The sequence below is a fragment of the Labrus mixtus genome, chromosome 24 (assembly GCF_963584025.1).
Source record: "Labrus mixtus chromosome 24, fLabMix1.1, whole genome shotgun sequence".
NCBI classification, from domain to species: domain Eukaryota; kingdom Metazoa; phylum Chordata; class Actinopteri; order Labriformes; family Labridae; genus Labrus; species Labrus mixtus.
In genome coordinates, this window is record NC_083635.1 from 8,570,217 (window position 1) to 8,583,334 (window position 13,118).

Consider the following 13,118-nt stretch of genomic DNA (forward strand, 5'->3'; position numbering starts at 1 on the left):
CTTTCGTTTCCACATGGGTTGCCGGATCCCCCCCCACCTCCCCCTCCTTTTCAGTTAATCCTGCAAGGTAGTTAAAGAGCGGGGGGGGGGGGGGGGGGTTATAACCTGCTGCTTTAGCCCCCCTCTTCTTTCCCCTTTCAGAATCCGGATGATGTTGATGAAGTTAAAGGCAGAGCTGCGGTCGCTTTTATGCAGCACATGGCAGTGTTGACATGCGATGTGCGCATGCGGTCACACATTTGGGGGGGAAAAATGGGGGGGGGGATCCCCATCTTGCACTCCTGCTGCATAGAAACTGTCATGAGCATGAGTTTGTGTAACCACCACAAGACAAGTTGTCCTAATGGCCATCAGTTATTTTAGCAAGAAACGCATAATTGGGGGGGCAGGTAGCCTAGTGATTGGTGCCCGAGGCTATAGTCCTCCAAGCAGGTGGCCTGGGTTCAAATCCGACCTGTCCTATCTCTAAATAAAGGTAGAATGAGCCCATTTTAAATAAAAGATAAAAAATGTGTCCACAAAAAGTAGAACTCGACTGATAAATCGGCCAGCCGATAATATATCGCCATATCAAGTGACTTATCGGTATCGGCTAATGTTATTGTATTACCCGAGCAGTTCTCTTGTGCGCTATATTGATTACAACAAGCATTATCACTTGAGTGACCATCTGTTCTGGATCAACACAATAAATGTGTATATCTATATCTATCTATCTCTAAAGATCAAAGATAGTTCTAAGAAAGATATCGGCCGATTTATCAGTATCAGATTTTTTTCTCTACCTTATATCCATATCGGCCCCAAAAATCCCATATTGTTTGGGGCCCTGATTAAAATCAATAAAAAAAACACATCAATAAACACCACACAACAAAACAATGAACTTCTGCACATAAGGAAAAAAAACACCCAGAGTGATTAAATCACTGTTGGAAACCATCGGCCTTGTTTCAGTCCAGGAAGTTTTAGCCAAGTGTTACTTCCTGGAGACCCCTGCCACGCCCGTCACTGCCCTGCGATGCTTTGTTCTCTGTGGACACTGGATGTGACACGACACATGTGTGTATGTGTGTGGGTGTTTGTGTGTGTGGACGTGTGCAACACAGTTCATAGTTGGGTCAGCTGCTCTATTATTGATTTCCTTGCTGATAGAGAACGCAACACATCACTACAGTGCTGCCAGACACCAACCAAAGGTGTGTGAATGTGTGAATTTAAAGCACGCTAAACAGACATTTAGCATCAGATAATGAGCGCTAAAGGGGAGTATAATTAACTCGATGAACAATTTATCACCTTCCCACTAACGCTGCCGTGCCATGTGTGGGTGATCACACCTCAGAGTCTGTGTTTCTCTGAGGCTGTAGAGCGTAAGGTCTGATTGGTGGTGAGAGCTGGGAAAACAGATCAACAAAGCGTGTCCCACAGGCTGAAAGTCAGAGCCGGCGCTGACAACAGCGTCATCTGAAACTTTCCCTGCAGTTTTTTTTTGGCTGACAACTTGGTGAAAGAGCTACACCCCCCGCCCCCCCCCCCCCCCCCAATGTGAGAAAGGTGGTAAAAGTGGAAGGAATTCTGCACATTCTTGGACGGAAAAAGTGTCTAAAAAAATGTGTTTTCTTGTGCTCACTCTCTTAAAACAGAAAGACACTCCTGTTAGCTAAACTTAGCCCCAAATTTAAGCTTGTGCTGCAAGTGGAAGACTCTTTTAAACAGACTGAACTGCATGCTAGGAGTGACGTTAGCAATTTCTAAGAACTATGGCTCAAAACATAATCCACTGAAAGCTACGACATAATTAGCTGTTACCACTGTCGCTGAGTTAGCACAGCTTGAAGCTTTGTAGCTGCCGAGAGGCTTAAGCACATGTTGATCTGTGCTGAACATTCATTATGTAACAGCTTAACTCAATGTTAAACATTTAATGCTACGCTACTGTAGCCTAAAAGTGTTTTGAAAGACGATAAAAGACCCAATGCTACTGGTTCTGTGCGTGGAGTTTCTCATTTTGGTGTGGCAAAATAGTGACAAAATTAGGGCCGTCAAGTAACACATTAAAGGAGCAGTACATAATTTGGACACCTAGTGTTTAAAATGGGAACTGCAGTCCAAATTCAAAACATTGGAGAGAGCCGTCTACCTCCGCCCCCGTCCTCTCTAGAGTCAATGGGCACGCAGGTTGCCATGTCGAGGCCACTGAAGCTCCAGTGTTTAGCCACCTTGGCATCGGTTCTGCGGCGTAACCTCTCAATTTTTCTAAATCTTTTCAAATATTAATCACAGTTTGACCACATTTCTGGTCATGTGGAGCGCATTAGGAAAGATGCAGAGGCTTTTCAGGTCGGGTGGAATCAGTTCCATCTGAAGTAGTTCTATTACCCGCCTGTCGTGGTGGGTTTTCCCCCTCAATTTTGTTGGAAAAACAAACAGTCAAAAGAGATAAAAGTTAGCTCGTAACCATGATTTAAAAGTAATATAAATTCATAGTGAGGAAAAAAAGGTCTCTGGAGAACCCTACATGTTAGATGCCAAACATGAGTCGACAGAGAATATGAATTATCTCGGTCTGACGTGCGCTGCTATTTATAGAGACAGGCTCTCTTTCGTTTCTGCAGCAGCGCATTTCCTTCTCACTAATGTTGCTACCTTGTTACTGAATCCTTTTTCTGCAGACAACAAAACGTGCATAAATACACGCCGTCATGACACTCTGCAAACACAAACCGTGCATGATGGATGGAGTTCATCATCCTCTCGTGCATCAATCAGCATGTGCAGGTCGTCACACATCTTTACGTGTAAGCACACACACACACACACACACACACAGACTTTCTCCTGTTTACATACCGTCATCACTCCATTCTAAACATGTCAAGCACACATGGTGATCACCTGAGGATCTTTGCATCGATTAAAGCGCCTTTCAAAGGTGGTGGCACCGCCAGTTTTGATGCAGCGGCCCTACAAACAGAGCTCAAGACAGCAATAAATGTCAATAAACCCTTTATTCACATCCACACCCAGGCCGTGCGCTGATGCAAACGATAAAAATAGCGACTTATTTCCCCCTCGCTGCCACCACCGCTGGTTTCATGAAATCCAATTTCCACTCTACTCCCAGCGAGAAAACAGACAGGACACAGAGAGATGGAGGAGAGCGGGGACATTAATAGACTGGAAGGTAAACAATGAGTGTGCCTCGATGTAAATGGGCGTGTGTGTGCGAGTGTGTGTGTGTGTGCTCCAGCGGCAGACTTGTTGATCCTCACATTCCAGTGGCAGCCTTGAGAGCAGCTAATCCAGTCTTAGTCAAAGGCCTCTTGAACTCCCGGGTCACACCGCTGCACACATCGATACTCACAAGTTACAAGTTAAATGCATGGGCACACACATGAAATGAGTTTTTTGTGCGTACCAAGCACATGGAGGCACACGCACCCCAAATGTGAGTTCCTCCTCCTCCTCCTCCCCATATCGCCTTCATTGAGTGACTGATATGTCACCAGACTGGAAATTTGACTTACCGCAGATCATGCGTCGCCATCTGTCTGTTCTTGATTCTATCAGTCTCCATAAGTCTGTCTGTATATCTCCGCCCTGAAAGCTTTGCAAACAGATGGATGGAGCCCTCGGGCAGGTCACATACACACCCGCAAGCGCAACCGTATGATTATGACTCTGTGATTGATGATGTTAGAATCACCAAGGGCTGCAGCAGACGTTTTTGAAGATTTATTTGGGTAACCTGAGTGTCTACCCACCCACAGAATGTGAAATAAGCCCATCCAGTCCTTTGTTTGTGGTCTGCATAAGTCTTACAGAGAGTCTAACACAGAGAAAAATGCTCCGTTTCAAATGTGCTCTCCTTGTGATGTCACAGTGGGATTCTAGTATCTCCACCCATGGACTCTACCCCCAGCCTAGAGCAAAACTTTTGCGCAGGACTGCCATTTTTATTCTTGCTACAGAGGAGTGATGTCTACCGGGAAAACTCAGGGGGGGGGGGGGGGGGGGGGTCATTACATTTAAAGAGATACACACACCAAAACGGAGCGTTCTGAGAGAGCTGGTTTATACAGGGTCACAAACCTCCTCTGGTGCTTGATTCATGTTATATTTTGACCAAAGCACAGCACAGATGTTTCATTTAGACCACAGGGGGACTGTTTGAAAAGGTGGAGAAGGGGGATAATATGTCCTCTTTTAAAGACAGATTTGCTTTTGGAGCTTGTGTGCCTTTAAATGTGAGTAGGAAATCATGGGGAGAAAGAGTAGGGAACGCCATGCAGGAAAGGAGCAGCCGGTCGGACTGTTAAGCGAACTGCAAGGCCATTGACGCCCCTAGAAATTAATATTGATAAGACAAAGATAGTTAACCCTTTGGAAAGCCGTGAAGAGTGAATGAAGCTAGCAGAACGGCTACTAGCCTAGATCCAAAGTCAGGACTCTGACTCTTAACAGTGAATGTGGTCTTGCATCGAATCTCCCACATCACTGACGACTGCATCACCGTCCACCAATCTACTCCAACCCCATCTCATGAATTATTTGGGTTTTGACACAAAGAGGTCTTAGATGAAGATGCAACCTGGTATGTGCACTCAAAACACATGCACCGTGTTAAAGGAAAAGCCCCCCCTACCCCATGCTCTTTGACCTCCAGAGACACCCTGAAGCAGTAAAACAGATGGCATGATCCTTAATGCCGTCATTATTGACCTGTAAAAACTTTCCTGGAAATTCTCTATTCCCTTGTAAATGGACGGCTACTTTTCACAGGAAGTCGGCGGCAGCTTCCTCGAACTGCTTTGAGATGCAAAAAACAAACCCCTGTTCTTCAAGGCCATGACATGTTCTCTATTGAGAATTCCCAGCTCTGGCTCGTTTCTGGCATAGCATTGTTGCTAGGGTTGACCGAAAAAGAGCAACAGCTGCGAGTGGTGTTGGAAATATGAGCTGGGATTTCTCCCACCGAAGAGCACAATCTGTTCCTATTCTTCCATGCACGGAGTTCTGCTTTCCGTGCATGACTCATGTGTACGTGTGCACCCATGTGTGGCTGTTGATTGCAAACATCGGCATGTGTGAAGATGAGCATTATAGAAGTCTTCATGCCCCGGGATGGCAGGCTTGATTAGTTCTGTCTTGATTCCAGTACAATACAATGTTTTGAGGAGCGTGCAAATCCAGAAGAAGAACACACCGTTATTAGCCTTTTCCAATTCCAAAACTATGATGCAATACTTGTGCACTTAACACAGCAACATTGTGATCGACATCATGCCCTCATGGCTTTTTGCACTAACCGCCAGGAAACATGTCTGACCTTTTCTTGAACTCCCTTTAACCGACTCCTTCAATTTTTCCCAGAAGAAAGAACCACCTCTGGATGAAGTCATGCAGAAAACCAGGGCAAGAGTTTCTGCCGTAAATCAAACTCCTTAAAACATCTCTAGTGCATTTTCTTTTTTTTCACCCAGGCCCGAGAGAAAGACTCCAGCACAATTCTCCTTGCGTGATCAGATCTTGCCAGAAGTTTCTCTTCTGCGATTCCTGCGCTCTGTTTTCCCACTCAGCCTTCCACCATCGCCATAAAAAGATAAGTTCTTTGGGAGGGCGGACTTCTCTTTTGCTGTTGATAATAAAACAAGTGCCTTTCCCCGACGGGCTCTAAAAAATAAAAACAAGGGATGGATGGTGTTGTCATGACGAGGCCGAAGTGACAGCTCTGGAACTTGAAGAGGCTGTTTTTTTTTTTTTACTTCCTGCCATGGTGGATCTGCTCTACATATGCGACACCAGAGCAAGAATCCATTCAAGAGCGAGGGTAAATGAATGTAAAGGAATGTTTGTTACATCATATGATAAGCGGTCAACAAGCCTTGAGCAAAGACAGACAGCTGACCTTTTGAGTAGTTGTTGCTTCAATATGAAAGCTAACAGTGAACATAAAGGACCTGTATGTGGAATAATCCGATGGTACACAAGTCCATGGATCTTTTGTGTAACCGTCATGTGTACAGAAAGGATTTAGATCTTATCCTTTACATAAACTTAAAAGTCCAATGTGATTTCTGTGACATATCCAATAACATTTCAGACTTGTGTATCAGTAAGATGGCCGATCTGGTGAATTGCATCACCAGATTCTGAAGCACTAGGATGGCAGTTATACTTATTTTTACAGGGATGCTAACGTAGTGCGGTTTCTCTGGTTGGTCTAGGCTTTTATTGGATATTACAGATGCGCTAACCTTCCCCAAAACATAGCCATCCATCTATCCAATTTCTTTTGATTACATGAGGCTGGGTTGTTGTTGTAGCCAGCTAAGGAAATTCACCCAGAGGCCTCCTCATCCCAAGGATGAGTTGTTTTCCAACTTATCTTTGGGGTGTCAAAAGCGTTCAGGCTAGATGTGATATATCATTCCTCCTGCGAACTCTTGGCCTACCTTGGGATGTACACTGAGAAAGACCTCCAAAGAGAGAAGCCCAGGAGGCATCCAAATCAGATGCCCAAATGCTTTATTTTGGCCCAAAGGAGTAGAGGCCCTACCCTAGGCCCCCTCCTCTCTAAGCCTGAGCCCAACCATCCTTTAGAGGAAAGACAATTCTGACAGCGATCGCTTTCTTTGAGTCTCTACCCAAATCTCTTGACCAGAGAGATTTGACTAGAAGATAGGCAGCTTTGACTTCGGCCTTGCTGTGGAATCTAATATCTATATTTCAGGATTGTGATATTCCTTGGTCAAATCTTAACTTGAAGGGGGATTCTCAAAGATTTTGTCCTTACAGTTACACACATGTAAACATCTTTGACAAAAACGACCAACCACCAATTGTGACGTTCAAATCTTTGAGCATTAATTTCCAAATTTGGACTTAAAGGGTTCATGTTGTGAAGCCGTAAATGTATAAATTCATTCAGTATCTGTGTGCATTCCTTGTGTCAGCACTCCTGTGGACAAAATGTCCACTCCTGCTAAGTTCTCCCTCTGGGTCAGAGTGTGCTTAGGAAAACTTCGATCAATGTAAATAAACTTGCTGTGCTGCTGACGAAGAAACCACATGCACGGTTGTTGCCTTCCAACCCTGCATACACACGGGCACATGTGCATGAGTAGAGCTGTTAGTTTGCTTGCTTGTCCATCCTTGATGCTCAAGCAGCTGTAAATGTATTGATTTGGTCGAAGCTTATTTTAATTTGCAATATGACTGAAGGCTTTGTGGATTTTCCTGCCTGCGCTGTTTGTCTTTGGAGCGGCTGGAAAGTAAAACAAACACACCTCTCACAATGGAACCAGGTCACACATGAGCAGGTAAGGAGAGGACAGTGTGTTATACAATGTTTGCTCTCAGCTCTATGGAGTAAAGGGAGGGAGACTTGGTTGGAGCCAAATGTCAAGGTGAAGGGCAAAGACAAGAAAAACTGGAGACAAATGGTTGGAAATCTGGCGCTTGTCTAAACAAGCTGACGAGGGTCAGGGCGGCTCGAGGAAGCGTTTTCTGTTTAGTTAGTGACGAGAGACAAACGGACAAAGAGACAACAGAGGCCAGGATGAAGCAAGCAATAGTGAGAGAGGGTCATCAATCAATGCATCAATACGTCCTTTGTGGTGCTCCCTGTCTGTCCTTCTAACTTCTCAATGACCAGAGCAATGGTGCATCTTTCAATCTACTATATATCAGTTCCATGATGCACCAATGATTGCCGACTTTGAAGCCTACAAGTTGTAGAGTTTGCCAACACTTGCAAACAAAAGACTTCAAGAGAATCACTATTTGACTATTAGCTGAAAACCTTGGTGCCAGCTGGCTCCTCTCCAGGATGAGTTCACCCGCATCACGCTCCTGTTCTTAAACTTCCTTGTTCATTAATTTGTCTGTTGTCATTCTGTGACAGCACATGACTTCACCAGGCACATGACCTACGACATCAGACATGAACACTGACAACCATCTAACAATTGGATCAATGGTTGTCGGACTAGATTTTTTTGATGGCGCAGGAATCCAGTATTATTTCTTAACAGTCAGAGAAGGCCCTCCAGAATTAACCAAGTAATTTATGCTGATCAAATAAAATGTTACGTTGTATGGGAACTGGAAAAAAAAGGTAAAATAATCATCTTGGACAATCTTGATATGCTAAGCTAAACCACTGATTGGAGCCTGGTCAGTAGAAAGTTTACGTATGTGCAACAGCATTGGTGTTAACATCATCAACACCTTGGCACTTCTGTAGTGGGAGATAGTTTTTATTTTAAGATACATCGATGGATTTATGGTTGTTGGATTGAAAGCTCAGACCGATGTGGGTTTTTTGGCACCGATTGATGTTCGGGATCTAAAAAAATCTGATACCGATAATCGGCCGATAACTTTCTTGGTTTTATCTGCGATCTGTAGAGATAAATAGATTTAGAAAGTGCAGTTACCAAACTTTTGTGGAAAAGATAAATAATGAAGACAACTGAGCATGTACGTGCATCACAGCTTGACACTCTGGAGATTGAAAATGCTTGTTGTAATCCATATAGCGCCCTCTGCTGGTAAAAGAGAACTGCTTGGTTAATAACATGATACTCTAATCAAAATTGACTGCTGAATAAATCTAGTAATATCAGCCATTACCAATAGTCAATGGATATGCTAATATCGGCTGATATTATCGGCTGGCCGATAAATTCATCGGCTCTTATCTTAATTATTTGGGTCACCACATAGATCAAAGTCAAATCTTTAATTTGACCAGTTTCATCCATCATATCTCACTAGGTAGTAACGATAACATGCTAATACTCTATGGATAAGTTGGTTAATATGGTCATCATCATACCTGCTTAAAACTGACCTGTTACCATGGTGATTGCAGTAATTTCAGAAAATATGTTGATTCTCTGGTATGTTCGTCCAATCTATCCTCACAAAAAGTTTAATCTGAATCTGAAATGTTTCTCCTTATCTTTTTTTCATGGACGTCTGCTCGAGTAGAATTGAAGTCAGCAAAGTTGATTAAAATGACAAATCTAGAAGAACTCAGCTCTCACCGTCAGGAAGCCAACAAATATGAATCAGAAGCCACATCTTGCCTCACCTTTTGAAGATCTAAGGCCTTCATTTTAGAGTTACCATTATTCTGCAAGTGGTTTGTTCCTCTTGGCAGTTTTTCAACCTTTGGATTTGTTGAATCTGACTGGGAATGACCGAAAAGATTCCTTAAGTATCAATCTTGAAATCCCCCGTAAACCACAATGATCTGCTTTGGAAAACAGATTCCTTCCAAATATAAGAGCTGCGTGATGAGCCCAGACTGTTATGTTCTCCCAGATGGTATTCCGTGAATACACTGCCTTTGACGCCATAAACAGAATACATCACGGTCACTTCCAGTAGAGCAAACGCACAAGTGACGGGATGGGGGGGGGATTAGGCATTTACGCACAGGCAAACACAAGGTGCTGCAACACATCACTTTTATCTCTTTACTTCTTCTCCATCCATGTTTGTCTCCAGTCAGAAAACCAACGATTGGAAAGATTTATCTGCCATGGTGGGAATGGCAAATCCTTCATTTTTTGATCATCTTAATCCTCCATTAACACACAGACATTTTTCCTTGGAAACCTTTCTTTTGGTCATATTTTAACCGCATTCTTGTAACAAGTTCAACTGAGTGTCATGGATTTATACGACAGCAAACGGCCGCCTGACTTCAAGTCCAATGGTATTTGATCGTGATGAATTTTCAGGACGTAACTCTTACCCTCTTACCTGCTTTTTTTGTAATAAAGCAGCGGTTTAAGGTTGCTAGGGAAAGATTAAAATGGCTAGATGCTGTCCGATTGGATTTCTTTCCTTATAAAGCTTTCAAGATGTAGACCGAGTCTGTTTAGACACATTTTCCAATGCAAACTATATTTTCTTTTACGGCCTGGCAAAGACAGTGCACACTCAGGCTTACATTTACAGCTCGCTTGTGAAATGAAGAGCAAAACAAAAGAAACCGAGCGACTGCTGGAGTTTCCTTTTTCATGTTCATTTGGGAAGATTTCAATGTTCAAATGTCACTTTCTACTTACAACTAATTGACAGATTGGCTCAAGATATCAAAACGGATCTTGTTGCAGATAATCCCCTTTAAAGCTACAACAATAGATTGCCCTTTGAGGTTTTGGATTCCGGCCGAACTATTTCATTTGAACAAGCACTTTGAGCTTGTTTGATTTCCTCTCGCCATGCTGAAGCTTTATTGTCATTATACTGATTTGTAGGGGGTGTAACAGTTCACAGAGGTCACGGTTTGGTTCCTGTCTCAGTTTTTTGGGGGGTCATGATTTGGTACCATTTTGGTTCAATAGGTCTTGAAGCTGGGGTCCTCTTCAACTGCATATCCGCACATAGCCTTACAAGTGTATCAGCTTTGGTAATGTCTTAAAACCTCTGATTTCACATCCAAAGGATTTTTTACAAACAGAGATACGCTGTTGGACACCTGCTTTCTCTTTCCTAGCTCTGGAAATGTGCACGTCTGGGTGATGCTGACCCCTGATATTCATGAAATTGTTTGACGTACCGCAACGGGAAGCCCAAGTTTCCCCACAGATTGATTTCAAGAAGTTCAGTAGTTGTTCAGCTCTGCATGATCTTGTGGAGAATATTTAATGTCCCGCCCTGTCTTTGAATCTAAAGCTCATCTGTAGCCGTGCATCCAAAGTTTTCAACATGCCCTTTCACCTAGTCGATTCCTCGAGCAGTCTCAGGGGATCTTGGGTCATTCCCATGCCAAGTAGGCTACATAAACCCTCTCCTGTTTTTATAGTCTGCCTCACATATCCTTAAAATTGGACTCCCATGCAAGACCTCCACTGGGTGGCAACCAGTAGAAACCACAGCCTAGCAAATGTTACAACCTTGAAGTATTCTTTAGAGTCTTAATTGTTCTACATGTTGTTGTTCTTGCTCTACCTTAACTGCTCTTCAATCAGCCCCGTTCTGAATTCTGTGAATGTGATTTTCTGTAATGGCTTTACAGGCTTCATGAATGGAGGACAGATTTGGATAAACAAACAAGCCCAGATACATCAATTTGAATTCCCCCAGGAAGCTGACGCGCACTGTAGTGGAAAAGTGAACCAGGATGAGTCTGGTCAGTGCACTGAAGCCTCACCAGCCTGTTGTTTGGAGGCACTTTAGACACCATCGCTGTGGCGACCCGCTTTTCACACCAAATCCAAAAACCGCAACGTGCTCCAAGGCGAGCCAAAGAAAATTGTATTGTTTTCCAATCAATGCTTGTAGCTTTTACAAGGGCTTCCAGCCACAGGAGCATTGCTCATAAAGAGGAGACAGACCGCTGGAGCAGTCGGCGGAGGATTCCTCACCGCTGGAGGGGAGGAGGAGGGGGGGGGGGGGGGGGGCGGGATGGAAACACAAGAGGGCAGATGATAAAACACTAGCATGTGTGCTTGTTTAAATTTGCCTCCGCTGCATAAACCAAACACAGTTCCCACATTTGAATGAACCTGTTCCACGAGAAAACCTGTTGCTGCCCTACTCCTTCGAAAAAGCTAATCTCAGGTCAGAAATATGCCAAATGGCATGAAAACACACGCGCTCGGAAATGCTGAGTGTTTCTTTTAAAAAAAAAAAAAAAGTGCAGTTCTCATCAATGCCGTCATATCTGTCCCAAACAGCCTTGACCCATACTTGTGTGTTTTGCCCTCATCTCAGCGCCGAGCTTCAAGGTGTAGAGTGTCAAACACAACAGCAACTCCGGCCACGAAGTATGCTGCAGGTTTCTGAGGCTGCAAAAAAAAAAAAAAAAAAAGTCTCCTCTTCAAACCAGGAAACATGTGTGGTCTTGTGTGCAATATGTGAGTGTGCATGCTCTTTGCAAAACATGTCACTTAAAACGTTCCATCACAGGAAGTTCTTTCTTTCTCCATGTCGAGGCCCCTTTTGCCCGCCTCCGTTTCAAATATGTGTCAGACAGTGTCACTGATAACTGAACGGATAACACTTACAACAGGTGACAAATAAGTTCTGTATTTAAATGTAGGCAAGATTATTCTGCAAGATAACGTCATTATTACGTCAAATATCCCTTGATAGGCTTGTGAGTTGTACAGCGAGACAGAGGGGCTTAAAATGTTAAAGTCCTCCTAATGCAGGAAATTAACATCTGTCCGCCTCTGTTTTTTTTTTTTGGGGGGGGGGGGTTCAAACAAGCTCGCGCACTCACATTTACACCAGCGTGCATGCGCGTGTTCTCTCCCTCAAACGCGCGCGAGTCCTTTTCTAATTAATTAACAGCCAAATAAATAAAAGTACTCACAAGATAGGAATTGTGCCTGTCGAGGAACACGGAGTCTCCCATTGCCCAAGGATAAGTATCCACATAAAAAAAAAAAGACACTCAAAGAAAGCTTGGAACAAAAAAAAAGTCACAACGAATCTCTTCTCTCTTCCCCTTCTTCTTCTTCTGCATTAAAGAGTTTCCTTCTTAGTGTAAAACCGGTGCAGCGCGTGCTTTTTTTTTAAGAGTTGATGTCTTCACGCGAGTCAGAAGCGCGTGTCACACCACAGTGCGTAATGCGTAACGGATCCATACCGCGCGCTCCGTGGACTGCTCCGGGGGGGAAGACAGATGCTGAACCAGGCGAGCCGAGGCAGAGAGGAAAAGGAGACCGGCAAGCGCACTGTGCTGTGTGCAAGCGGGACTTCCGGTGGAGACTTTCAGAATAAAATGAGCTTCGTTTGGGTTGTATTTGCACAAAAACTAACGGAAGTAGGATGGAAACTACTGGTATTACCAAAATAAATGTGTTGGACGCCTTTCAATAAGTGAACTAATATATTCTTTATATAAAAAAAAAGATACATTTCTAGTAGGTTAAATTGCCATTAATGGCAGTAACCTTTCACAATAAAAGTCCCAATAATATTTTACCCCAAAAGTGCTTTTGCAGAAATCCTTCATGACGAATAAAACATTACATGAATTAACTTTGCCTCATCATGATCCAACTGCGTCTTTGTTGAAACGTAAACAGGCATGGCAGGTTATATAATCGTTAACACGCTGAAAGACCTGTTGGTTCACCTCAGCT

At 43.6% G+C, this 13,118-nt stretch overlaps 1 protein-coding gene across 3 annotated transcripts in view; it reads right to left on the bottom strand.

The window, feature by feature from the left end:
* LOC132959500 (rho GTPase-activating protein 6-like) overlaps positions 1–13,118 on the bottom strand; it is a 72,031-nt gene that overhangs the window by 31,039 nt on the left and 27,874 nt on the right. Inside the window, exon 1 of one of the 3 annotated variants that reach the window (XM_061032571.1) lies at positions 12,344–12,676. The exons of the other annotated variants lie outside the window; for them this stretch is intronic. Within the exon in view, the coding sequence (XP_060888554.1) occupies positions 12,344–12,385 (42 nt within the window). The 5' untranslated portion in view covers positions 12,386–12,676. Of the gene's footprint in view, positions 1–12,343; positions 12,677–13,118 lie in introns of those variants that run through there. 3 annotated transcript variants of the gene reach the window in all.